Below are 24,997 nucleotides of genomic sequence, written 5' to 3'. Positions count from 1 at the left end.
CTCTGCCACTTGAGTCACAGCGCCACTTCTGGCCATTTTCTGTATATGTGGTGCTGAGGAATCGAACCCAGGGCTTCAAGTATACGAGGCAAGCGCTCTTGCCACTAGGCCATATTCCCAGCCCCAACAGTAGACACTTTTAAGTGAAGTTATAAGAAAAAGATTTCTGGAAAATAGTCAACTTTTATCACAAATTGCAAATACTATTCAAATTCAGTTTAACATTACAAATGAGAGGAAGTCTTGGGACATTCAAATGCTGTAGTTTTCCTACATTGCAAAGTAAACAAATCCACACTCAGGCTTCACCAGGTTGCCCTTACAAGCTATTGGCTGAACCACCCTGTATTTCTGTTTGCTCAAAGGAGCAGAGTGCCAGGTGAGGACCTACACATTTCTGTTTTCTCACATGTGAATTTCCGTGTGTGTGATAAGGAGAAAATACACGTATTTCAATCGTCGCTCTGCAGGTAAGTGCCTAGACATTCATTTTCATTCACCCTCAGGAAAGTGATTTGCCTACTGTAGTCCAAAAATCACAAAGAAAGCTCTCGAGTGCAGAAAGTCTGCGTGCTACCTGAGGTATAACCCTTTAGGATGTGCCTAGTCTTTGGGAATTTCTTTAAGAATTTGACTATTGATCTAAATTTCCCTATCAGGAGGTTTTCACATGTCTGTATCTCTTAGGAAGATAAGGAATTCAAAATTCCTCACGAAACCTCAGGCTGAGACAGGACCGCATTTCCGCTTTGGTTCTTACATGCTGAGTGCGTTCTCTCATGCCGGGTACAATTTGACAGGCGACCAAATCTTCTCCCACAATTTTTGCAACCGTATGGTCTCTCAATCTCATGACTCTGCAGATGAAGCACAAATTCTTCATTGTTTGGGAAGGTTTTCCCACATTCTGGACACTTGAATATCTTCTGCCTTACATGGATTCCTTCATGTCGACTCCGATGACAATTCTGACGGAAGGTCTTCCCACACTGAGAGCAGGAATAAGGCTTCTCTCCAGTATGGATTCGCTCATGCTTATTGAGGTTTGTTTTATGATTGAATCTTTTTCCACAGTGGCTACAGTTATAGGGTTTCTCACCAGTGTGAGTCCTCTGGTGGGAAATAAGGTAAGAGCTTTCATTAAACTGTTTGCCGCACAGGGGACAAGTGTACCACCTCCTTGTCCTCGGGTTACGAGTAAGTGCAATGACACTGATGTCCACATATTTTGAGAGGTCCTCCAGTGGGGTATCATTTTCAATGGTTACTAGAAGATTTCTCATTTTCCTTTGCCGTGGAACAAGTGCATGTAGTTTTTCTTCTTGGCAACCTGGAAGTTGCTCAGGGAATAAGGAATAGTCCATTCCATCACCATCTGAAGACTTTTCTCTCCGGTCCTCCTTGTGCAGATCTTCACCAACAAGATCACTCTCACTGTCTGTTAAAATAGAGAATGTTATAATTTTGAGGGATATGACAACACTAGGAAGAAAAAATAAGTTTTGTTACTTTTGAAATAATAGCCTTGAAATTCAGAATCTGGCAGATCATCAGCAATCTTTTTCTCCTCTTTTTTTTTTTTTTTTTTCTCCTGTTGTGCTGGTCCCGGAACTTGAACTCAGGGTCTGGGTGCTGTCCCTGAGCTTCTCTGCTCAAGGCTAGCACTCTACTCTTTTAAGCCACAGCTCCACTTCTAGTTTTTTAGTAGTTAATTAGAGACACAGGCTCTTGGACTTTCCTGCTCACATTGGCTTTGAACCATGAGCCTCAAATCTCAGCCTCCTGAGTAGCTAGGATTACAGGCATGAGCCACAAGAACTCAGCTACTTATGTATTTTTTTGTTCGTTTGCTGTACCTGGTTTTAACTCAGGTCCTTCTACTTGCTAGGGCAGCTACCAATGATCCCCCCCAGTCCTGTTGCTTTTAGTTTTTCAGATAGGGTCTTATGCTTTTGCCTATGTCAGCTTCTAACCAAAATCAACCTACTTTCTCAGCTAAGTAACTGACCATGAACTGAAACTCCTGATACTGTGAACCAAAATAAACAACACCTGCCTTTGTTTCTATCAGGTATCCTGTCACAGTTACAAAAAGCTGACTAACACATGGGGCTAGAATTTGCTCTACTCCTTTTCCTTTCCTTTTTCCTGGTTGATCATATTATTTTTCTAATTGAATTCCAGGTCAGAGTGTCTAGTTTTAATGGAAAATTCGTTGATAGCTTAAAGGAATTACATGAATCAATTCATAAATCCATTTGGGGAAAAATGACTTTAAAAAAAATTATGTTGAGTAATCCTAGCCAAAACCTTGTTACTTCTTTCCATTCATTCAAACCAACTTTTCTTTTGTCCTTCCCAAGTTTTCACATAAATTTACATAACCTTTAAGTTTATTCCTATCTATTTATCTTGCATGCTTCTTTTCTTTGTACCTTTTAGTGATTATCCATTGCAGTTATGGAAGCTCTAGTTTGATTTTACATCCCATTTCTTTGCTGAAAAATGCTCTTACTTTTTCAATGAATTTTCAAGCATCCTCTAGGGTTTTCTAGCTACATGAGTCTATTAGTATAAATAGAGGAAGGTTTTTATCTTTCCTTCACAGTCTAATGCATCGAATTTGTTTCTTGCTTAACTGAACTAATAACAGAAACAAAAAGTTAAAACAGCAACAGTGAGGGTGGGTTTCCCCACTATATTCCCAATTTGAGTGGGAATGTCTCTCATTAAAGAAACTCTTTGGAAACCAGGTGCTGGTGGCTCATACCTGCAATCTTAAGTACCCAGGAGGCTGAGATCTGAGGATCGTGGTTCAAAGCCAGTCTGGGAAGGAAAGTCCATGAGACTCTTATATTTCCAATTACTGGAAGTAGAGCTGTGACTTAAAGTGGCAGAGCTCCAGCCTTGAGCAAAAGAGCTCAAGGACAGTATCCAGGTCTACGACTGACCCCCCCCCCAAAAAAAAAGGAAAAGAAAAAAGTAGCATTTATACAATGTTTATGACTGACTTTACACTTAACATATCAGACTCATGCTATAGGTATAGATAAGGGGTGGGGGGAAGAAAGGTGAGAATTGAGTCTCAGAGCCCCAAGCAAATGTCTCAGCCACCAAAGCAAATGCCAGCTATGTACAAGATTTAGGTGTTTGCAGGTGGAAACTGTGATCCAAAAATAACCAACTTCTCCTTTTATTTCTGTCATGTGTTTTCTTAATAGTGATACACAGCTGACTAATACACAGGGCTAGGGGCTCTCTGTTCTTCCTTTCCCCCTTTCTGGTTAATTGCACTCATTTTTCCAATTAAATTTATCATTGTGTAGCTCCAGTGGGAAAACGTTAGTGCTACTGTGAAAGGGTCAATTATTAGAGTGCTGTGAACAAAGATCCGTCTCCACTGACTGGCTCTATAGGGAAAATGGCCCCCATAGCTCCCCATGGAATAAAACATGTATAGGCTCTAGCACATGGAATTAAACAAAAAGAAAATGTGTGTGCAATTAGTAACTCAAGAGCCGCAGAAAGGAGCTGAGAATATGGCCTAGTGGTAGAATGCTTGCCTCGTCGTATACACGAAGCCCTGGGTTCGATTCCTCCGCACTACATATATAGAATAAAGCCAGAAGTGGTGCTGTGGCTCAAGTGGTAGAGTGCTAGCCTTAAGCAAAAAGAAGCCAGGGACAGTGCTCAGGTCCTGAGTTCAGGCCCCAGGACTGGTTGGGGGGGGGGGGGAAGAGCCACAGAAATGAACACACTTATACTAGAGCATACAATCTGAACACACAAAGGACAAGATTCTTACCTAATAAAGTCATCTCCCCAATATCGTTCTCTTTCCTCTCTGGGGTTGTGTGATGAGCAGGATCCATGCTCACACATTCTTCTTGACAATGAAATACATTCAAATCCTCAAAGACACCTAGCTCCTGAAAGAACAAGATGCCCCCTTCCTCTTAGTAAAGAGGTTCCTTGGTAGCTCTACTTGTAACAAAGATACAAAGATTAAGGGAAAGGATGGTGAATCTATACCTTAATACAAGAGAGTTCCTAGCTCCCCTAATATAAGGATGATTAGGCTGCGAGGAACCAGCAAAAGGAGAAGCGAGATAGTCAAGGAAACTAATTCTCAATGAGGTGTTATACATGGTAATGCTGCAAAACAGGGAAGGTGATGCACTCAAATAGCAAAAAGCCAAACCCACCTCAGAGTTGGTGTTAAAACATAGAGACACTGTCTCCTGTTTCTGCTGGATTTCTTCTCTGGGCAGAATCTTCACTAAGGGATGAAGTTGAACTACAGAAAGAAGTTGTAGTTAGTGAAAAACCCAAGAGACTACCAGACACTTTGCCTACATCTTCAGGACAAGAGCTCCTCTGGCAGATAACTCACAGCTTTTGAATCCATAATCCAATTCTAGTCCGGAATTCAATCCATAAACCCAGGGCCTTGAATCTATATGGAATCTTCTCACTATGAAAAGGATTCAATTACCTACCTACCTTTGAAATTTCCCAACAAAGTCATCACAGAAGAGTTTGAGGAGCAAAGTGTAATGATGGCTTTAGCAAGCAATTTTTTTTTAATGTATAGATGGGTTCTGAGGTTAAATTCAGGGACTTGCAATCTCACTTGTTTTTTTCACTCAAAGCTGATGTTCTACCACTTGAGATACACCTCCACTCATCAGCTTTTGCTGGTTAATTGGAGATAAGATTCTCAGACATTTCTGCTTGGACCGAGTTCAAACTGGAATTCTAAGATCTCAGCCTCAGGAGCTAAGATTATAGCTACTGGCAGATTTTTTTTTTCTTGTTTCTTTTGTTCGTGGAGCTTGAACTCTGGGCCTGGGCACTGTGCTTAAGTCACTGGCACCCGGGTCTTTTTTTTTTTTTTCCTCCTTTAATGGTGCTGGGGATCAAGTCTAGTTTAAAGTGATATCTCAATGTATTAAAATTGGCTCCTTTCACTGTGCATCAGGGGCTCATAGCTGTAATCCTAGTAGCTTTGATAGGCTGGGTTCTGGAGGACTGAGGTTTAAGGCTAGCCTGGCATAAAAGTTCACTAGACTCCATCTCCAAAATAAGCAGCAAAAAGCAAGGGAGAGGTGTGTCTCACACAGCAGAGTGCCAGCCTAGCAACTGCAAAGCCCTGAATTCAAACTCCAATACTTGCCAGAAGTGGTGCTGTGGCTCAAGAGGTAGAGTGCTAGCCTTGAGCAAAAAGAAGCCAGGGACAGGGCTCAGGCCCTGAGTTCCAAGCCCTCAGGACTTGCCAAAAAACAAAACAAAACAAACTCCAATACTGCAAAAAAAAAAAAGTTTTTGTTACTATCCACTATCCTAATTTAGATTCATGGAAATCTATCTCCCATTATTTTCTGTTGAAGTGAAACTATCACAACATACTTCTCACCTTTGTTCTGATGGCTTGAACTCTTATCTTTCATAATAAAGGTTTCCTTGACTTTCTGGCCAGGCTGGACCAGGCTTGGCTTGGGCAAGAAGGTAAGGAAGTGATACATCACTAGCTGCTGAATGGTCTTCGACTCATCCGTGGCATCCTCAAGTTCTTGGACCAGCTTAGAGTCTGGGATAACTCTTAGTATAAAGGATTTCTTTTGCTTTGGGGATGTAGAAACCAGTTCTGTAGCCATTATGATTCTTGTTGGGGAATGGGGAATGGGGAGCTTCTACAGTCACCTCTTAATGAAGGAAATCTGCCAGAGAGCCAACCTGCAAACACAGAAACCACAGCTTATCCACAAGGCAAAGCCACGACTATGCTCTAATATGCAGTTAGGGTGAAAATATCTAAGATCTAAACCAGAAAAAAAAAAAAAAGACAACTCGGATAGGGCCATTATAACCTGAAATGGAAGGTGTCTGATCAGGATACTCATAGGAAGTCCTTAAAGGAAGGCTTTTGAATATGAAAAACAAACCTAAGGACCAAGCCAAAAGTAGCAAATGCAGCCTGGGGAGGCCAAGGGTCATCTTTATGGGAAACAGCATGCAAAATCCACTGTGAGGAGCAGTTTAATTCATGCTTGTACAAAGAGCAATGGGCTCCAAACTCGGGAAATCTGGGCTAATGATACTCAAACAGGAGCTCCTTTAAGGCCTGTGGGGGTCTGCAGATGACGCACCCCTGACGTCAGGCAAGGGCCTGTGAGGTACCCATTCACTGCCCAGCGGACTTCTCCCCACTACCCAAGCTCTGGTGAGTGAGGGGAGAGGATACCACGCCGGGGTTCACCGGCCCAGGACCACTCTGGAACTTCTCTTATCGGCCTAAGGGTACCTCAGGGAGAAATCCAGCCGGTGGCACAGCATCGGCGAGGACCCCGCCCCCAGTCCACCCTGCCTACCCTCGCAATCTAACGGCGCTCCGCCTTCCGAAGCCGCCCCGGCCGGACTCCTGCCCTTTGCAACGCTCACCTCCAGGAGCTTTTCTGTCCCTGGACGCTCGCTCAAGACAGGCGAGACCTGGGCTCGGAGAGAGACCAGGAACCAAGGCGTGAGAGGAAACCCCTAGCCCTGCCCTTGGAACAGCTACTAGAAGCCGCCGCCTTCAGTGAGGAAGCCGAAGCCGCTGGGCCTTTTGGGTGGCCGGGCGCTTCCGGGAGTATGACGCCACATCCGGCGACGCGCTTCCAGTTTCGAAGCCTGGTCTCCCCGCTAAGAGCGAGCGGTGAGGAGCCTCGGACCCAGCGGGCGGAGCCACTCCGAGCCCGTAGAAGGCCAGGCCCGGGAACGCCATCGTCTCCGTGGCTTTTCACGGGAGGTAGAAAGCCTAGGAATAGCTGGTGCTGTCCGTGGCGGCTTAGCGCTCCCTCAGGCGCGGCCAACCCACCTCCAGCCGCGGAGACCGCTCAGGCGGAGGCTCTGGGGGAGGGGCCCGGCTGAGTGCTTCCGGGGCGGGGCATCCCCGGCCGAGGCGGGGTGCGGAAGTGTACTGTTTCCTGGAAATCAGAATTGCAGCATCGCCACCGCGGTTTCCTCAGGAGCATCTGGAAAGGTCCAGTCGTGCGTAGCCCCGTCCGAGTGTGTGTGGTGGGCCCACGTCACAGCTCCTAAGGCCTTGGCTGTGGCGCCTGGGTTCGAAGGATGAGGCAGCATGGCGGGTGGAGCTGGGTGACCCTTCCATCTCATCCTCACCCCCACTCCACCCCCCCCAAAAAAAAACCTCTCCAACTTTTACGATTGACTTTCTATCTTACTTTTTATCCACCATCTGAACTTTCTGTCTTACTTTCTAAGAAATACTGGGCCCATTTCGGACTGTCTCGGGTGTCACTTTCACCACTTGCACCGAGTTTTCTCTCCCTGCATACTTAGTTCATTCCCAGGCACTGAATCAGGTGCAGGACAGTATGTGGGCAAGGTTTGATGGAAATCTGTCTTTAGAAAAACTCCATGTTGCTACCATGGCATGGCCCACTGACTGCCCTCCTCTCACACCTTCCTTACATTCTCCATCCCTGAAAGCCCACCTCCTCCCTGTGGAAACCAAGTGAAAGGTGTGAATCAAGCGAAAAGGAACCCCCTTTTTTGAGTCCCTAGAAAGCAGGCTGGTAGCGGGCCTGAGGAAGGGAAAACCTAAGCCAAATAACAAGCCAAAAGCAGCTTGACCTAGAGCTGCTTGACCTTTGCAAAATAAAAGAATGAGGAGGACCACTCAGTTTGCATGTTTTAGTTTAAGGGAAATTCCAGAAAGTGAAAGGCTTATGGTTAAGAAGTTAAATAGGTAAATACAAGTCACACCCAGAACCAAGAAATTGAACAAAGAGAGTATTTTGCTTGCCTGAATGACTTACTGCTTTCATTGCTTGTTTACCAGAGTTTGTAATCACCGACTCTGTTTCCGTATGTCTACTTGCTTGCTTTGCCTAACTTTCCTGACCCACCTCCATGCCATATGTGGCCATCTGCATGTGGTACATGTGATTTTTGCTTTTAAAAACCCAGCCCTACAGAGGCCCAAAGGTGGGGGACAGATGCTGTGCACACTAAATAAAGACTCCTAGCCCAATTGACTGAGTGCTGGTAACTTTAGTATTGTGGATTTGAGGCCCACCTGTGTGTCTAGTATACAACACTCCCCACCCCCACCCCTCAGGTGACAGGCACCTGAGTTCCTTCAAGCAAGCCACAGTTGGCCAGCCTTTAACCTACTGGAACCAGGTTATTTCAGGCCATTACCACAAACTCCTTTCATCTCCTTTCAACTCTCCAGTTACCTACTGCCCCACTCCCATCTAAGACCCTACTTAAGTCCCTTCTCTACTGCTGCTGTTATGCCACCTGTCTCTCCTCAGGTCACCAGAGTATCCTTCTTTCACCTTTATTAAAGTTTCTTCTGGTTGTTGATGTCTGTATCCTTGTCTGCCTTCATTCTTCTAGCCTTTTAAATCTGTCTTTTTCCCTAACAGTATTTGCCCTTAGTCCTCTATGTACACAAACACCAGCATGTGTTCCTCTCTTCTCTCCCACTAATCTTTTTTTTTTTTTGCCAGTGGGAATTGGACTCAGGTCCTGAGCACTGTCCCTGGCTTCCTTTTGCGCAAGGCTAGCACTCTGCCACTTGAGCCACAGTGCCTCTTCTGGCCGTTTTCTGTATATGTATGTGGTGCTGGGGAATCGAACCCAGGGCCTCATGTATACGAGGCAAGCTCTCTTGCCACTAGGCCATATCCCCAGCCCCATCCCACTAATCTTATCTGTGCCTCCCACCCACTTTTTTTCACTTGTAATCTTCCTGCTTCAGCTTTTCAAGCATTAGGGTTCATATAGATATGTGCCACCTCACCTGGCTAGCACTGTCTATTAAAAAATAATAATAGCCTGGTGCTGGTGGTTCATATCTATAATCCTAGCTACTTAGGGGGCTGAGATCTGAAGATTGCGGTTCAGAGCCAGCCCTGACAAGAAGGTCCTTAAGACTCTTAATCTCCAATTAACCACCAGAAAACTGAATTAAAGAGATTAGGGACAATGCCCAGGCCCAGAGTTCAAGCCCCACAACCGAATAATAATAATAATAATAATAATAATAATAATAAATAGTGTTAGCCAGTACAGTATGCATACATTCTGCCTTGCATATGGCTCTATATTTTGCTTTTTTCTATGCACATTCACTGGACAACCTCATTTGCATCTTCCAAGGTTACTTAAACATTGTAAATTCTGCCCTAGATGATTGTGTCACCACACCCAACTCTACATCTCTTTATTTTTTTAAATTTTTATTTATTTATTTTTTTGCCAGTCCTGGGGCTTGAACTCAGGGCCTGAGCACTGGCCCTGGCTTCTTTTTACTGAAGGCTAGCACTCTGCCACTTGAGCCACAGCGCCACTTCTGGCCTTTTTGTATATATGTGGTGCTGAAGTATTGAACCCAGGGTTTCATGTATATGAGGCAAGCACTATTGCCACTAGGTCATATTCCCAGCCCTCTATCTCTTTAAGTGGGGATGAAATAGGTAGAACATGTAAGCTAGAATACCCAATATTACACAAGTTCACAAATTTCTGATACAAAGCAAGACAAAATAATCTAACATTTAGAATAAGTAGTGTTTTTCCACGATTATTCCCATCTTTTTCATGGTATTTATTAGGGAAACATAATACTGCACTGATCAGTGGAGTGACAAATGCAGTTGTGATCTAATTTTCTACTTTATTTATTTAGGAGGTCCATTCAATAGTCTTTTGGGTCATATTAATCCAGCCATGTAATACTTTTTTTTTTGTTTTGTTTTTTTGGCCAGTCCTGGGGCTTGAACTCAGGGCCTGAGCACTGTCCCTGGCTTCTTTTTGCTCAAGGCTAGCACTCTACCACTTGAGCCACAGCTCCACTTCTGGCTTTTTCTATATATGTGGTGCTGAGGAATCAAACCCAGGGCATCATGTATACGAGGCAAGCACTCTTGCCACTAGGCCATAGTCTCAGCCCTATGTAATACTTTTGTAACAATCCAGTCCGCTTGTCTTTTCTGTAGGTTTCCAGAATCCTCAAGACAGGGGAAGATAGATAATGAGGGGTACATCTCTGGCCGTGGAGAAGGAAAATGTCAGCAGCAGTCTTATGCCTCAGAAGCATCTGAAAATACTAACCATACATGCTAAATCATACAGTCCTGTACCATGTACTTCCTTCTGAAATCCTCTGTGAATCATCAACATATGTCATCACCACCCTTGATGACTAACACTTGCATACATACATATCTCTGCTATGGTTCTGTAAGTTCCCTGGGCATTAAAATTATTTTATTACATCTCTTATAGCAGCTCTAACCTAGGTGTGTGTGTGTGTGTGTGTGTGTGTGCACGCGCTTGTGCGTGTTGGTACTGGGCTTGAGCTCAGGGCCAGGGAGTGATCCCTTAGCTTTTTGCACTCAATGGTGGTGTTCTGCTACTTGAGCCACAGTTCCACTCCCAACTTTTCCTGGTTAATTGGAGATAAGAATCTCACATATTTGGTGTTGAAATGTGGCTTTGAACCACAACCTTCAGTTCTCAGCTAAGTAGCTAAGATTACAGTTGTAAGCCACTGGTGCACAGATTGAACCTAGTAGGTATGCAGTTAGTGACTTTTGAATACAAACACAAAGGTGCAATACTGAGCATTCAGTGAGGCCTTTGGTGACCCACTGGGCAGATGGTCAGAGGACCCATGTTCTTCCCTCCGTCATGTGTCCCAGGGCTGAAGATAGGTTGAAGGGGCCAAGAGGAAGAGAAACCAGTGAAAGTATAGATGTGGGATCTGGCTGTCACATTATAAAAAGAAATGTCTCTAGCTGGGTAGTCTAGGAAGATGCCAACCCTCTTGGGGGGCTCTCTTATGTGCAGTCGGGTTGGAGGAATGGTGGATGCTTGGTATTCATTTCGCTTCATCATCATCACCACCCAGTAGCCATTCTCTGGTGATAGAGTCATGCTCCCCTTCCTGTTTGTGGATGTTCTGCACACTCCCAAGACCCACGCTGTCTTGTTTCCAACCTCTACCTCCCAGTAATGGCGGCCAGAGAAGAAGCTAGGAGAGCCCAGAGTGATGATGCAGCTGTCAAATCTCTCTGGGCTATCAGGCAGCCGGTCCCACTTGTTCCCAAGTCTCACACTCTTCATATTATCAGAGAAGATGAGGTTAGGGTGAGCAGTGGCTGGATCCAGGAAGATACTAGCTGCCAAAAGAATTAGAATACCTGTCTTGAAGATATATTATAATATATATTATATTGTATTATATATTATATATATTTATATTTATATTATATATTATACATATATATATATATTTGTCAGTCCTGGGGCTTGGACTCAGGGCCTGAGCACTGTTCCTGGCTTCTCTTTCCCCAAGGCTACTACTCTACCACTTGAGCCACAGCATCACTACTGGATTTTTTTTTCTTTATATGAGGTGCTAAGGAATTGGACCCAGGGCTTGATGTACATGAGGCAAGCACTCTATCACTAGGCCATATTCCCAGTCCCTCTCTTGAGGATTTTGTGGACAATATTCACCCAAGATTCTCCCACCAGGAGACAGAGACACAGCTGCTCTTGTAGGTTGTGGTGGGTGACACACATTGTCCCACCATGCTAACGCTATTTGTCTTGATCTGAGCACTTACCAGCATGTGCCTGAGCATCAGTCAATTCTGGAACTACAGAGAATGAAAGAAAAAGATGATGAGCATTACCATTCAGAAGGCCTGAGTTAGACTGTCCCTATCACCAGGGAAGGCAAGGGTTCTGCTTTGGATCCTTCACCCTATGTTAGGGTACAGGCCTCCCAAGCACCCACACCTATCCTGGACACTCTGTTCTAGTGAGTTAACTCAGCTAACAAGGCGGTTACAAAGGGAATGCAGTGCCAAGGGGCCTGTCTTAGGTCCAGATGTTTTTTTCTTCTCAACAGTGCCCCCAAATCAACATTGTAGGGACTGTCCCAATAACCCCTGCACAATCACACTGTACCACCATACTCACCATTGAATGTTTCCATTTCAGAACGTATTGCTTCTAAGTGGGGAAGAGGGGAATAGAATACAGAGAAGTTGAGTTAGATCCCCTTGATAGGAACAGATCCAGGGGAAGCTACAGGGTCATAAAGGTCTTGGGAGATGGAGAAGGGAAACAGGTATTCTGGGATACATAGCTCTTGGGTAGTAATTGAGCAAGCTCCTCCCACCTTACCCCATGTCCACCTACCAGAGAAGCATTGGATGCTCTTCCACACAAACTCTGATTTCTTGTGGAGCAAGTGGATCTTTTCTTTCATGTCTTCAGGTGTGGTCCATGGCTCAGGGATTGTCATCTTCCTCGCCCTAGAGACAAGAGACTGTTGCCAAAGAGGGCTAGAATGAGGGAGTGGTCTTAGTCCCTGTGAGTTAGAAGCTAGGTACAGTCTCCACTGGCTACATACAGCCAAGCCTGAGTTGTGAGTCCTTATGAGTTCTACTGGAGAGCTTTAAGAATCATTGATATCAAAACCAAAGTGAGTTTAAATGAAATTGATGTATATGTTTTTAATTCATGTATATGCTTTTAAATGAAATTGATGTATATGTTTTTCTTTATTGTTGGTTATGGGGTTTGAAATCAGTGCCCAGACACTGTTCCTGAGCTCTTTTGCTCATAGCTAGTGCTCTGCTACTCTGAGCCACAGCATCACTTCTGGTTTTCTGGTGGTTAATTGAAGGAAGAGTCTCATGAATTTTCCTGGCCAGGCTGGCTTTGAACTGCAGTCCTCAGATTTCAGCCTCCTGAGTAGCTAGGATTGCAGGCGTGAGTCACCAGCACCCAGTTTATGATATTGATACTATATACCAGAGTTCTCTATGTCAAATTAACTATACTTCTCTAAACTTTTTATTTCCTTTAAAAATGGCTTAAGTCACATGAACAGTGAGTGAGTCACAAGTTTGATTCTAGTATTTTTTGTTCTTTGTGTTCAGTTGTATAGGTTTTCCAAATACAGAATGCGAAGAAGACAGCTCTTCTGTATCAAACCATCTAAGCAATAAATCTTACATTTCCAAAAAACAGTAGACTGCTGCTAAGAAAATGCCCAGCCGTATGCCTGGGCCCTACCCTCAGAGTTTGGTTTTAACTTGGGTATGGCTGTGGCTGGAAAACCAGATGTTTGTGGTACAGTCTTTTCCCTCCCCATCCCATCTCTTCCCTTGTCTGCTGGACTTAGTCCAGCTCCAGATGCTATGTAGAGACCCTTGGTGCTTCCTTGTTTGAGGCTACAGACAGCTCAGCAGGGCTGTTTTCACAAGGTGAATGAATACAATCTATGTGAAGCCACCAGCTGAGTTCAATAGGACTGGCCTAAATTCATTCTTCCCAGTCTTCTACCCCATGATTTCCCTCTTGCCCAGGCTCTCATTCTCCCCACACAAATCCAGGAAGGTTTCAGAAAGCTGTAGGAAATAGGAGGAGTTCTGACCAAATGCTTCTTGCAAAACATACATGGGGACACCATGGGATGTCTGCATACCTCTGCAAGGTAACTCCAATGTCCTAGGAGAGAAAAGAAGTTCTTCTTTACCAGTGTCCCAGATGCTCTGTGCTGTCTCCCGGCCTCCCCTGCTGGGCTCTTACTAGGACTCCCAGTTCTGAGGTGTGAGTAATGGGAGCACCCATTCTCTGTTTTGTAATTCCAGTCACCCAGGCAGTGGCCCTGCCAGAGCCCACAGTGCAACTTCACTCTAACCCTGCTTATTGATATCTTCTCGACAAGACTATCAAAGGGGTCTGGGACCAATAGGCATTGTGAGTTACCAGGTGCTACCTTTGGCCTCAAGAGCCTAGCTCCCTGTCTTTGGCAGAGCTAATAGTGGTGACGGGAGCCTAATTCATTCCCACTAGGCACAGTGGGCAGGTGAAGGACCAGTCTAAAAGCACTCACCTGCATGAGCTCCCATTCTGATTGGTCTTTTCTGGCCTCTAGTTCTCTAATCAGCTCATCAATGCTGTGAATGTCCTGGGACATCCGGGTGTCATAGGTCTCCCAGGCCCTGCTAATGGTTTGGTGCAGCTTGTCTAGCCAGGCCACAAAGAGTTGCTCCTGTTGCTCCAGAAAGCATGACAGCTTCTCCAGATGGCACCGGACTTTCTGTTTCTGGGTTTCAGTTTGTTTCTGGGGGAACAGAAGACAGGCAGATGTAGCAGTCTGGGATATGGGGTAAGGATGTGTGTATGCAGACCTCAGAACTCCCATCTCTTAGAGGAGAGAAGAGGCAGATTTTTTTTTCCTCAGCCTTTTAAAGGCCTGAACTCCCAAAATGGGAGCAGTATTATGTAGGAATGTGACAGTCTAAGGGTAATGGGGTAGCTCCTGGAAATAATATTCAACTATGTATTGGAGGTTCAATAATTTCCCCTAGAAAATTCTTGTTTGAAGCCTACTGCATCTCAGAATGTGATCTTATTTGGAGATCGGGTTCCTGAAAATGTACTTCATTAAGAATTTCACCTACTCCAACATCTGCCTGGTGTCCTTATAAAATGAGGACTTTGAACACAGAAGCATAGAGAACATCATGTCAGAAGACATAGATGACTGTCCACAGGCTGAGGGAGGAGCCTTAAGAAATCCTTCTCTGAGTGTCAGTTCTGCCAACAAACACTCTTTTAGACTTCTGGCCCTCAGAATGGTGAGAAAATAAGTTCCTGTGTATGAGGGCCATAGGAAACTGAAACACTGGGGTGGTCATCTCCCTGTCTTGAAGGCCAATGTGAAGTTAGTATGTGCCTTGGGCACTTAAATGGACAAGGCTATGGCTATCAACGGAAGCCTTTTACCCCCAAAATGTTGGGGGTAAAGTGCCTATAGTTGGGTACATGCCTATGATCCTTACACGCAAGAGGCTGAAGCTGGTGAGGTTGAGGCCAATCTGACTCCATATTGAGACCTTATCTCAAAATATCTCAGGAGCAATTCTTTTTTTTTTTGTCTAACGATTTTATATTAACTTTTTAACCTCTGTGCATTTGAATGTAGGTGAACTTGGCTTTCATTATTATTGAACGGAAGTCAATTATTGGCTCTTCTCTTGTTTTCTTTCTCACAGCCACCAGGAATCTTCTTCAGAGAGGTGATATTGCCCTCAAACAATCTTTCCTTTCTCTAAAGAGGAAAGGGCCCTACAGATGCACCGTGCAGAATCTCAGGGACCCCTGCTTGCTTCCAGTCCCATCCCTCCTGCTGGTGTGATAGAACAGGATGCCTTACCAGGAGGTTTCCATTCTTCTTATCCCCTTGCAGTCTTTGCTCCTCCCCAGATTGCCTCAGTTCTTTCAGATGCTTTAGCTGCTTCTGAATTTGCTCCTGGAGAAAAAGCACTGCTTCAGACACATTCAATTCTTGCCCTCCTTAGCTGGTATTAACTTTAAAGGGAGAAAAGCTGCTTCGAGGAACAAAATAGAGGGTGCCATAGTCAAGAGCATGAGGAAGAATGCTCAAGAAAGAAGAAAAGTGTGCATAACACTAAGGGAAGCAGAACCAAGCAGACTGTTCCTATAATCCTCTGGATCCAGCCATCTGAAACTAGCACCTCTAGACTTCTGAGCAATGTAAGCTGGTTAATTCTGTCTTTGATGGCTTGATTGGTATTGTATATGGCTATTTACAGCCCAGGAATCCTGAGCAGTGCACCCACATCCCAGAGTGATTGAGGAAATGAAACAGTGAGGTTGGCATGTGTCAGAGAAGAGCCCCAGGGAGGGGACACTTACCCTGTATTCTGAGGCAGCTTCCTGAATGGGGCGCACCCAGTGGCCTCTGTGCTCCTGACTCAGCCTGCAGATGAGACAAATGGCCTCCCTGTGATCTTCACAGAAAAGCAGCTGTACCTGCTTGTGGTGCTGGCAGTGTGGTAGGGGCTGGGGGCTCAGTTCTCCAGAGCCCTTCTTTGTGAGTGAGGCCTGGCACTGAGGGAAGCTGGATGAATGACTTCCTGTGGCCTTGAGATCCTCAGGAACCTTGGGGAAGCTGCAGGAGCTGAGTACACACATGTCACCATGCAGGTCTTCATCTTGGTTGTGGCAGAGGTAACCTGTGGGCTCCTCCTGTGGCCTCCCTGGGGAGATAGCAGATGTGTACAAGATGTGTACAAGAACTTCTGGAACAAGAAAACAAGTGTTCTCAGATCTAGTCTGTCTACTTCCTTGCCTATCCTTTCCTGACTTCTGTCCAAGTGAAGCAGTAGAGAGGTCACTGGCACTGAGAGCTAAGGACCAGGACTGTGACTTGAGTGTTTTGGTTTTTGGTGTTTTTTATTGTTGTTTTTTTTTTTTTTTGCATTTAGACCTTTGCTGTATACACTATTCCCTTTTCCTGCACAAATGCAGACCTGTGTAGGACATATAAGTGAGTAAGACATGTTAAGAGTGTTTGCTTTGCCACCCCAGGCTGCCTGTGACTCAAGTGGGAACTCCTGAGGATGGCTGCTGTGTGCCTCACTGGTAGACCTATCCCTAGCCCCTCACAGAGTACCGGGGAGAGTACACAGCAAGCATTTGTGGAGTGGATGTGGAATGAGGGAGCAAATGGATAACTGCTCACATCCAAATTCAAGAAGCATTAACATAAGGCAAAAAAAAAGGACCTTATAAGAGTAGATGTATTTCACAAAGAAGTTGTGAAAGTTGTCAACAGTGGCTTCATAAAGGCCTGCCGGGGGTGGGGGGCTGGCTCATTGTGGCCTAAGGGAGGCCTCAGGGGCCCAGAAGCAATTGGGTAGCTCCAGGAATAATTCAGGAGACACACACAGAAATAATTCAGGAGACACACACAGAAACACACCAAATCCATTACTCTTTCCTCCTTCCTCCCCTTACTGTCCTAGGAAGCCATGTCACATTTGAAACGAGTTTGCTAGTGGACCTTCCCCCCAAAACATTCATACTTCTTCCCTTGTCATAGAATTAATTGCATGCTTAAATGGTTGTTTCCCTACCTTGTCCCCCAAACTTAGAGTATCAGTTTCTTTTACAACTGGAACTTGTTTTTCTATCACATTGTAGTGGAGGAGATCTAAATAAGGCATCCTAAGCAGCTTCTAGAGACTTCTAGAAGCCTTCCCTAAATGATGCAATTCCTTTGTCTTGTTCTGTTGCCTGGAATAAGGGCATCACCATCTGAGGCCATGAGTTTCAGAACAAACAGCAGGAGTCTAAGAGTCCTGACATCTGTCCTGGACCGCATGCATGACTTTCTTGTGAAAGAGGAACCAATGATTGTATTGTATATTTAATTTGGTTTTCGTTCTTTCATTGTAACAAAATCCCCATAATCATAATGACTAATTCATCAATAAGAATGACCTAGAGGGGCTGGGGATATGGCCTAGTGGTAAAGTGCTCCCCTCATATACATGAAGCCCTGGGTTCGATTCCTCAGCACCACATAGACAGAAAAAGCCAGAAGTGGAACTGTGGCTCAAGTGGCAGAGTGCTAGCCTTGAGCAAAAAGAAGCCAGGGACAGTGCTCAGGCCCTGAGTTCAAGCCCCAGGACTGGCAAAAAACAAAGAGTGACCTAGAGCAGGGCGCTGGTGGCTCATACCTGTAATCTTAGCTACTCAGGAGTCTGAGATCTGAAGATAATGGTTCAAAGCCAGCTCAGCAGGAAAGGCCAGGTGACTCATCTCCAGTTAATCACCAGAAAACCATTAGGGGCACTGTGGCTCCAAGTGTTACGTACTAGCCTTGAATGAAAAACCTCAGGGCTAGTGCCTAGGCCCTGAGTTCAAGCCCCATGTCCAACCAAAGAATAAAAATAAAAGAAGAAAGATCTAGGATTTTGATAAGAATTTCTCCCTCTAACTCCCCCCACCCCCCAAAGGCAAATAGCAGTTTCAGCCCCATGGTTAAGGTAATGGCGAGAAGAGGATATTTTTACCTAATATTTTCTATATTCTCAACGTGGAGCCTATGAAGCCTGTAAATTCTGAAGAAGGACTTCCTGTGAGTCCAGGAACAAATCAAAATATGATTCAGCATTTTGTGAATATGTGCATGTAAGTATTTTTTCCCTGGGTCTGTGGCCTACATCTAGTTTGCAAAGGGACCCTAGGAGGCACACAGGTGTGGCAGTGGTAGAAATACAGTACACCTGTACAGGCCATTATTGCTAAGCATGCTAGGACTTCCAGATTCGGGGCTCCTTTCTCACCTGAAGGTGAAGGCGCTTCTGGATTTGAGGACTTGTGACATACACCGTGGGTCATCTTTACCAGCGGACCAGGGCTATCTGGTCCCCCAGTTCCATTTTCGTCCCAGGATGCTGTGCATTTCTTCTCTCCAGCTGACAGTGCATTGGAAAGTGTGTTCTTGAATGCTGTCTCCTCTAGGACCATGGGATAATCTGGATTCCTGGAGCCCTGTTGAGTGTGAGGAGCCTCTCCATTCATACTGACTGCCCCCTTGGGGGCGGCTGCTGAGTCTGAATGTGCATTTCTCTCTTGTTGAGTTTCCTCCTGAGTCAGAAGCATTTCTCGGTTTGGGTGTACTCCCTCTCCTGATGAAATGGAAATTTCAAGACTTTTGGGTCGCTTCTTTCCTGAAGGTAAGTACAACTCAGATTTTTTGGATTCTTTCCTCCCCAAGGCCCCATTGCAGAGCCCCTGGAGCCTTCCTGCAGAGCTGGCATTCCTGCGGAGCTGGCCACACTCCCTTCTCTCTTTGTCTCCTGCCAGCTGAGAGGGGACTGGGCTTCTCTTCGAGATTGGCACTGGGCCCCTGCCCCATAGCTTGCTCTGTGAATCCTCAGAGACCTTTGGGTCCTTCCGTTTGCTCTGACACTTTTTCTGAGTTGCTCTCCCCACCTCAGGCTGGATGGACTGTAGGCTGGATGCCGCGTCACCACTTTGTCGATGCTGCCCATCACCTTCAAGGCCATCTGGTTCTTTCAGGCTCTTGGACTTGTTCTCCCGAGAAGAGGACCCTGTTGGTGTGTCAGTGCTACTTTCTGGTATCAAATATTCTGAAAAGACAACCAGGTAAAAGACATGAAACTGGGGGCCTGGAATGTGGCCTAGCAGTAGAGGGCTTGCCTAGCATGCATGAAGCTCTGGGTTCGATTCCTCAGTACCACATAAACACAAAAAGCCGGAAGTGGTGCTGTGGCTCAAGTGGTAGAGTGCTAGCCTTGAGCAAAATGAAGCTAGGGACAGTGCTCAGGCCCTGAGTTCAAGCCCCAGGACTGGCAAAAAAAAAAAAAAAAAAGACATGAAACTGTCCCACACTCACAGTGGTTTAGGGTATGGAAGAAAGAAAACTGTTAAATATCATTTAGAGGATGTCAAAGAGGAATTTTCAAGTGCAACAATGTTCTTGTGGTTGCTTTGCAGGCCCTTTCTGCAAGCTCAATACCTGTGTTTCCTTGAGTGTTTATTACAAATGGATTGAAGTATTGTCTAGGAGCAGGTGCTTCAGCCCCTGCCTCTCCTGATTCTGGCTCACAGTCAGAAACTCAGTCTTTATTTATTTATTTATATTTTATTTTTTTGCCAGTCCTGGGGCTTGGACTCAGGGCCTGAGCACTGTCCCTGGCTTCATTTTGCTCAAGGCTAGCACTCTGCCACTTGAGCCACAGCGCCACTTCTGGCCATTTTCTGTATATGTGGTGCTGGGGAATTGAACCCAGGGCCTCATGTATATGAGGCAGGCACTCTTGCCACTAGGCCATCTCCCCAGCCCCTCAGTCTTTATTTTTAAAGCTTTTAGAAGAAGCCTGGCTACACAGGCAAAAAGAGCAACAGCTGCTCAGATGTGGAAGACAGGGCCTTCACCCCTCCAGCCAGACAGCCCTGGTCTGAGCACTCCTTGTCTGTTTGCTAGCAGCTAGAAAGGGCCCTCAGCATTACTTACCCTGGCTGGTGACCTTGTGGAGCTCCTGTGCCAGGGAACGCTGGTTGATGCCCCGCAGGATCTGTAGCGTCAGCCGCACAGCGTACTCCTCCCCATAGTGGGAGATCAACAGGGTGGCTAACCTCACTGGCCTGGCCATCTGGAGATGGCCTCGGGGTATCCGGGAGTGATCCTTTTCCAGGTTGGTGTTTTGCAGCTTGAACTTGAACTTCTCAAAGTCATAGGGCACCAGCTCTTCCAAGGTGTTCAGAAGGTGGTCACTAAGTGTTTTGGCCATAACGAGGGCCAAAAAGGGCTGGTGCCAGTTGTCTGTCTTCTGACAGAATACAAAAAGTCAGACCTGGAGCCTGAGAGTGAACTGAAAAATTGAGCTTGTGAAATAATGGAAAAAGCACAGGAAATACGCTGCGTTTTGGGTGGGAACTGAGACTAACCGTGAGTGCGTATTCAGACTTCAGGATTGCTTGTCCTCTCTGCAAATTCAGAGCATTCTCTGAAGGCTGTGCCCTGCCAGTTGCATCACCCCCCAAAAAACAAAACAAAACCCAGCTCTGGTAGAGGGAAGTAAGCAAGTCTGTAAGGAGGCTATGGAATTGGAGTCCAGACCCAGATCTGGAGGAGGAAGTGTGTACCGTGCTGAAGGCTACCTTCTCTCATCAACTGCTTTCTCTTTAATTCTTGGGACTCATGGACCCTCCAGGGCCTGTAGCAAGAGGCGGGACAGAGAGCAAAAGCAGCCTCATAAGCTTTGCCTAGGTCTGCTCAAGAAAGTAGGTGGAAGAAGCAGGTGAATGCCAGGGGACCAGCCTTGGCATCACCCTTGTTAGTGCTGTTCCAGCCCATGTGTGCCTCACCAGCAGCACAAACACCTTGAGTCATGGTACCCCAGGATCCCCATTCTCAGCTGTTCTTCCCAAGAGCTGACAAGGCCCTTGTTTCTGGGAGCATATTTTCTGAACACATGTTCTAAGTACTTAGCAGAATGCTGGAGATACTTGAGTAAAAAGACATATGTTCCCCAGAACCCAGCCCAGGTTGGACCCTGGAGGTGGCTACAGAGCTGACACAGGTCACACAGAAAGCCAGCTTCTCCTTCCCCCAACTGCTTCTGCATGTGTGCATGTCCTGGTTTTTTGTTGTTTATCCTCAGCCCTTTGCTTTTAAAACTTTCAGTTACAGGAAATAGAGAGTATATGTACAAACCACACTAACATGCCTTTTACCTAGATTCGCCAAATGCTTCTATTTTTACAGTATTTTTTCTTCCCTTATTTTTCTCAACTAAGGAAATTAAAAATAGAATCATTTATTACTCCAAATATGCCAGAATCCCTAAATACTAATAATAAGGATACAACAAAATTGTTTAAATCATATTTGTCAAAGCCTAGAAAAGTAACATTTCTACAGTAAACTAATCAGTCCACAATCAAATTTCCACCACGGTTCCAATGACAACCTTTCTCCAGTCAGTTCCAGAGACTCTGAGTTCCCTTTTTGTTGGGGCTTTGGGGCTTGAACTCAGAGCCTGAGCACTGTCCCTGAGCTCTTTGGCTCAAGGCTAGGGCTCTAACTTTGTGCTACAATGCCACTTCCTCTGAATTTATTTTAGTTGTCCAGTTTCTACAATTTCTATTTTCTTCTGTTAACTATAAAATGTCATATTTCCTCAGCTTCCTTCCCCTTCTAAGACATGGATTTCTTCATCATTTGGAGAAGTTTTTAAAAAATGAATTTCTGTAATCAATATAAGACCTTGCATACTTATGCCTGTGTCAATGAAAAAATTTTTACATTTCTAGACCAATAGAGCCATTGGTGTGTGTGGGTGTGTGGGTGTGGGTGTGCGTGTGTGCGTGTTATCCTTGAGGCTTGAGCTGTCTTTTTATTTTTAAAAGACAGTTCACAGCAGAATATCCATTACTTTAGATTTATGTGACTATTTCCTTATAACTAGGCTGTGAGTAACATCAACATGCCCTTAAGGTCTCTAGTGTAATTGGACATATTCTTCTTTGAAGGTAATGTGACCCAAGCCTGTGACAACTTCTACAGCTTTCTACCTAGATTAAGATTCATTGTTTTTCCTTTTGATTTTTCTTTTCCAGTTGTGGGACTTGAACTCAGGGCCTGAGCACTGTCCCTGGCTTTTTTTTGCTCAAGGATAGCACTCTACCACTTGAGCCACAGCGCCACTTCTGGCATTTTCTGTCTATGTGGTGCTGAGGAATCAAACCCAGGGCCTCATGCATGCTAGGCAAGCACTCTACCACTAGGCTACATTCTCAACCCTGGTTTTCCTTTTCTAGGTCAATTTTCCCAGTGGTGACTGACCAGCTGTATGGTTTCTTTCAGTGTATTGGCATTGCTTTTATATATTGGTTTAAACTCTCTGCCCTTCCCATAAAGTTTTTTTTTTTTTTTTTTTTGGCCAGTCCTGGGCCTTGGACTCAGGGCCTGAGCACTGTCCCTGGCTTCTTTTTGCTCAAGGCTAGCACTCTGCCACTTGAGCCACAGCGCCACTTCTGGCTATTTTCTATATATGTGGTGCTGGGGAATCGAACCCAGGGCTTCATGTATACAAGGCAAGCACTCTTGCCACTAGGCCATATTCCCAGCCCCCCGATAAAATTTTTATCAGAATGTTGTTTTGTGGATGATGTGAGGCATCCATCAAGAGCATTTCTGCTCCAGGGATTGCTTTCTCCATAAACATCTCTTAAAAATCTCTGCAGAAGTCAGGTACCAGTGGCTTATATCTGTAATCCTAGCTACTCAGAAGGCTGGGACCGTGTGTGTGTGTGTGTGTGTGTGTGTGTGTGTGTGTGTGTGTGTGTGTGTGTGTGTGTGTGTGTGTGTACTAGTAGTAATAGTTCAATGTCAGCCTGAGCAGACAGTTCAATGTCAGCCTGAGCAGACAAGTCTTTGACACTTGATCTTCAACTAACCATCAAAATTCTGGATTTGAAGTGTGGCCCAAGTGACAGAGTGCCAGCCATAAGAAAGTCAGGAAAGAATATAAGGTGCCGAGTTCATGCCCTGGTACCAGTATGTGAAGCTGAGGCAAAAGGATTGTTAGAGGCCTGCATGCATGAGTAATAGGGAGACCCCTGTCTCAAAAATAAAACACCTGACAAAACAGCATTATCTCCCTGAATAATATTTTATTATTTTCTGTTGTTCACTAACAAGGGATGTCCCTTTTTTAGTTCCTCACTGGAGTCAGAAAGCTATTCTCATAGCCAGCTATAGCACCCTGACACCTGTGTGTGGGGCCTCTTTGGTTGCGATAAGGCTTTCATATGTTCTGGTTGGTGATTTACCTTTTTGTTCAATTGCATTTTTGTTGTTGTTGTTTGCTTGTTTGTTTCTGACAGGGTCTTGTAGTGCTTGGGTATCCCTCCACTCGATCCTGCTGCCTCAACCTCCCAACTGTGGGGACTACAAGCATGGTCATGTTTTCTGTAGTTCACATTGTGCTTCTAGCTTGTTTTTGTATTGAAACTTCCAATTTCAGTGCATTCTGCTGAGAACACTCCCCCCTCCCCCATTTCCCCTAAAAACTAGATGAATTTTAGATGCAGATGTTTTGGTGTGGATAGCAAATGTGGAAATACTCAGATTACTCCAGAGTGTTGACTGATGTCTCTGGGAGCAACACCTGCACTGGACTTCAGAAATCTGCACCCCAGCCCCTCCCACTGCTGGATGGAAAAATACAAAGGGGGTCCAGTGACGTGTAAAGTGCTGCAGATTCTTGGAGATCTCTAACACTGCCGTGGGTTGTGGGGAAACTCCTCTGAGGATCTACGGCACAATAGGGTAGGGAAAGGGACTTTCCAGCCCCAAATAGAATATGTTGCAATCCCAGTAACTGTTTTTTTTGTTTTGTTTTGTTTGTTTGCAACAGGGTCAATTCTGAGCCAAAAGAATTATGGACTCTGTTTTGATGCCACCAGGCTTTTCAAAGTCAAATGAAACAAAAACTTTTCTTTTTTGATGTTCTGGTACTTTATAAGCGAAATGTGAGAATAGGATTATAGTTTGTATGATGGTCTGTGTTTAACAATAAAAACAAAGTATTAATGCACTCTTTCTTCTTGTTCCTCTGCCACCAGATAGTGTGATTTTCATTGGGCCAGGATGCTGAGTGTAAACCTATCACAGCAACTACAAAGAACCCTCTGCTTTTATTGCCAGGTCATATACAACTCAGGTGTTCTCACAATTTTAGTGCCAGTCCTGGGTCTTGAACTCAGGGCTTGGATGTTATACCTGAGTTTCTTTTGTTGTTGTTTTTAGTCCAGTCTAGTGCTCTCTCCCTGAGCTCTATTCCGTTTAGCATTTTGGTGGTTCACTGGAGGTAAGAATCTCATAGTTAGCTGTCCAGGCTGGCTTCAAACTCAGATCTTGGCTTCCTGCATATTACAGGTATGAGCCACTGGCAGTTGGCATATGTTCCCACTTACACTCCATTTCTGGTGTCCAGAGGTTTTCCCTTCTACTACATTCATTTCTCCATCCTATCTTCCCTCAGTGAGTGCTTGGGGTCAAATTCAGAGCCTTGTGCAAAGCCAGGCAAGCACTATACTGTTTAGGTACATCCTCAGCTCTATTTGGAGATATTTTTACAGTTAGAATTTTATTTATTTGAGAGGACGTAACAAATTATACAAGAAATGTACCCACTGCCTTATGTATGAAACTGTAACCCCTCTGTACATCACTTTGACAATAAATAATTATTTTTTTAAAAGAATTTCATTTACTTGTCATGGGTTTTGAATTCAGGGAAGGGGGCCCATTTCTGAGCTCTTGTGCTGAAGGCAAGTGCTCTACCATGTTAAGCCACAGCTCCACTTCTGGTCATTGAGTACCTAATTGGGAAGAAGAGTCTCAGGGACTTTCCTGCCTGGTTGGCTTTGAGCCTTGATTCTCAGATCTCAGCCTTCGAGTAGCTAGGATTACAAGCTACAATTCTATTTCCTCCCAAAATTAATCTTTTATTATTTTCATAACGAGAGGTTCCGGCTTTTTGGTGGTTAGAGATAAGTCTCACGATCTTGCCAGGGCTGGCTTCAAACCGCCACCCTCAGATCTCAG

The 24,997-nt window shown here is 45.0% G+C and overlaps 2 protein-coding genes across 2 annotated transcripts; both read right to left on the bottom strand.

Moving 5' to 3' along the window:
• Positions 1–155: 155 nt before the first annotated feature.
• Znf200 (zinc finger protein 200) lies at positions 156–7,616 on the bottom strand. Its single transcript, XM_048331736.1, has 5 exons — positions 6,442–7,616; positions 5,417–5,736; positions 4,206–4,297; positions 3,806–3,929; positions 156–1,438 (listed from the first exon to the last, which is right to left on the bottom strand). The coding sequence occupies exons 2-5, from the start codon at positions 5,655–5,657 to the stop codon at positions 711–713; spliced, it is 1,185 nt and encodes a 394-aa protein (XP_048187693.1). The 5' UTR covers positions 5,658–5,736; positions 6,442–7,616; the 3' UTR covers positions 156–710.
• A 2,905-nt stretch (positions 7,617–10,521) lies between these two features.
• Mefv (MEFV innate immuity regulator, pyrin) lies at positions 10,522–20,202 on the bottom strand. Its single transcript, XM_048331714.1, has 10 exons — positions 19,895–20,202; positions 18,198–19,007; positions 15,760–16,103; positions 15,257–15,352; positions 13,931–14,161; positions 13,520–13,542; positions 12,226–12,341; positions 12,004–12,036; positions 11,646–11,678; positions 10,522–11,195 (listed from the first exon to the last, which is right to left on the bottom strand). The coding sequence occupies exons 1-10, from the start codon at positions 20,169–20,171 to the stop codon at positions 10,642–10,644; spliced, it is 2,517 nt and encodes an 838-aa protein (XP_048187671.1). The 5' UTR covers positions 20,172–20,202; the 3' UTR covers positions 10,522–10,641.
• Between the last annotated feature and the right edge of the window lie 4,795 nt (positions 20,203–24,997).

This window comes from Perognathus longimembris, chromosome 23 (genome assembly GCF_023159225.1).
Source record: "Perognathus longimembris pacificus isolate PPM17 chromosome 23, ASM2315922v1, whole genome shotgun sequence".
In the NCBI taxonomy this organism is placed as follows: Eukaryota; Metazoa; Chordata; class Mammalia; order Rodentia; family Heteromyidae; genus Perognathus; species Perognathus longimembris.
Note: the sequence above shows the minus strand (reverse complement) of the source record. Positions and strands in the feature narration are given on the sequence as shown.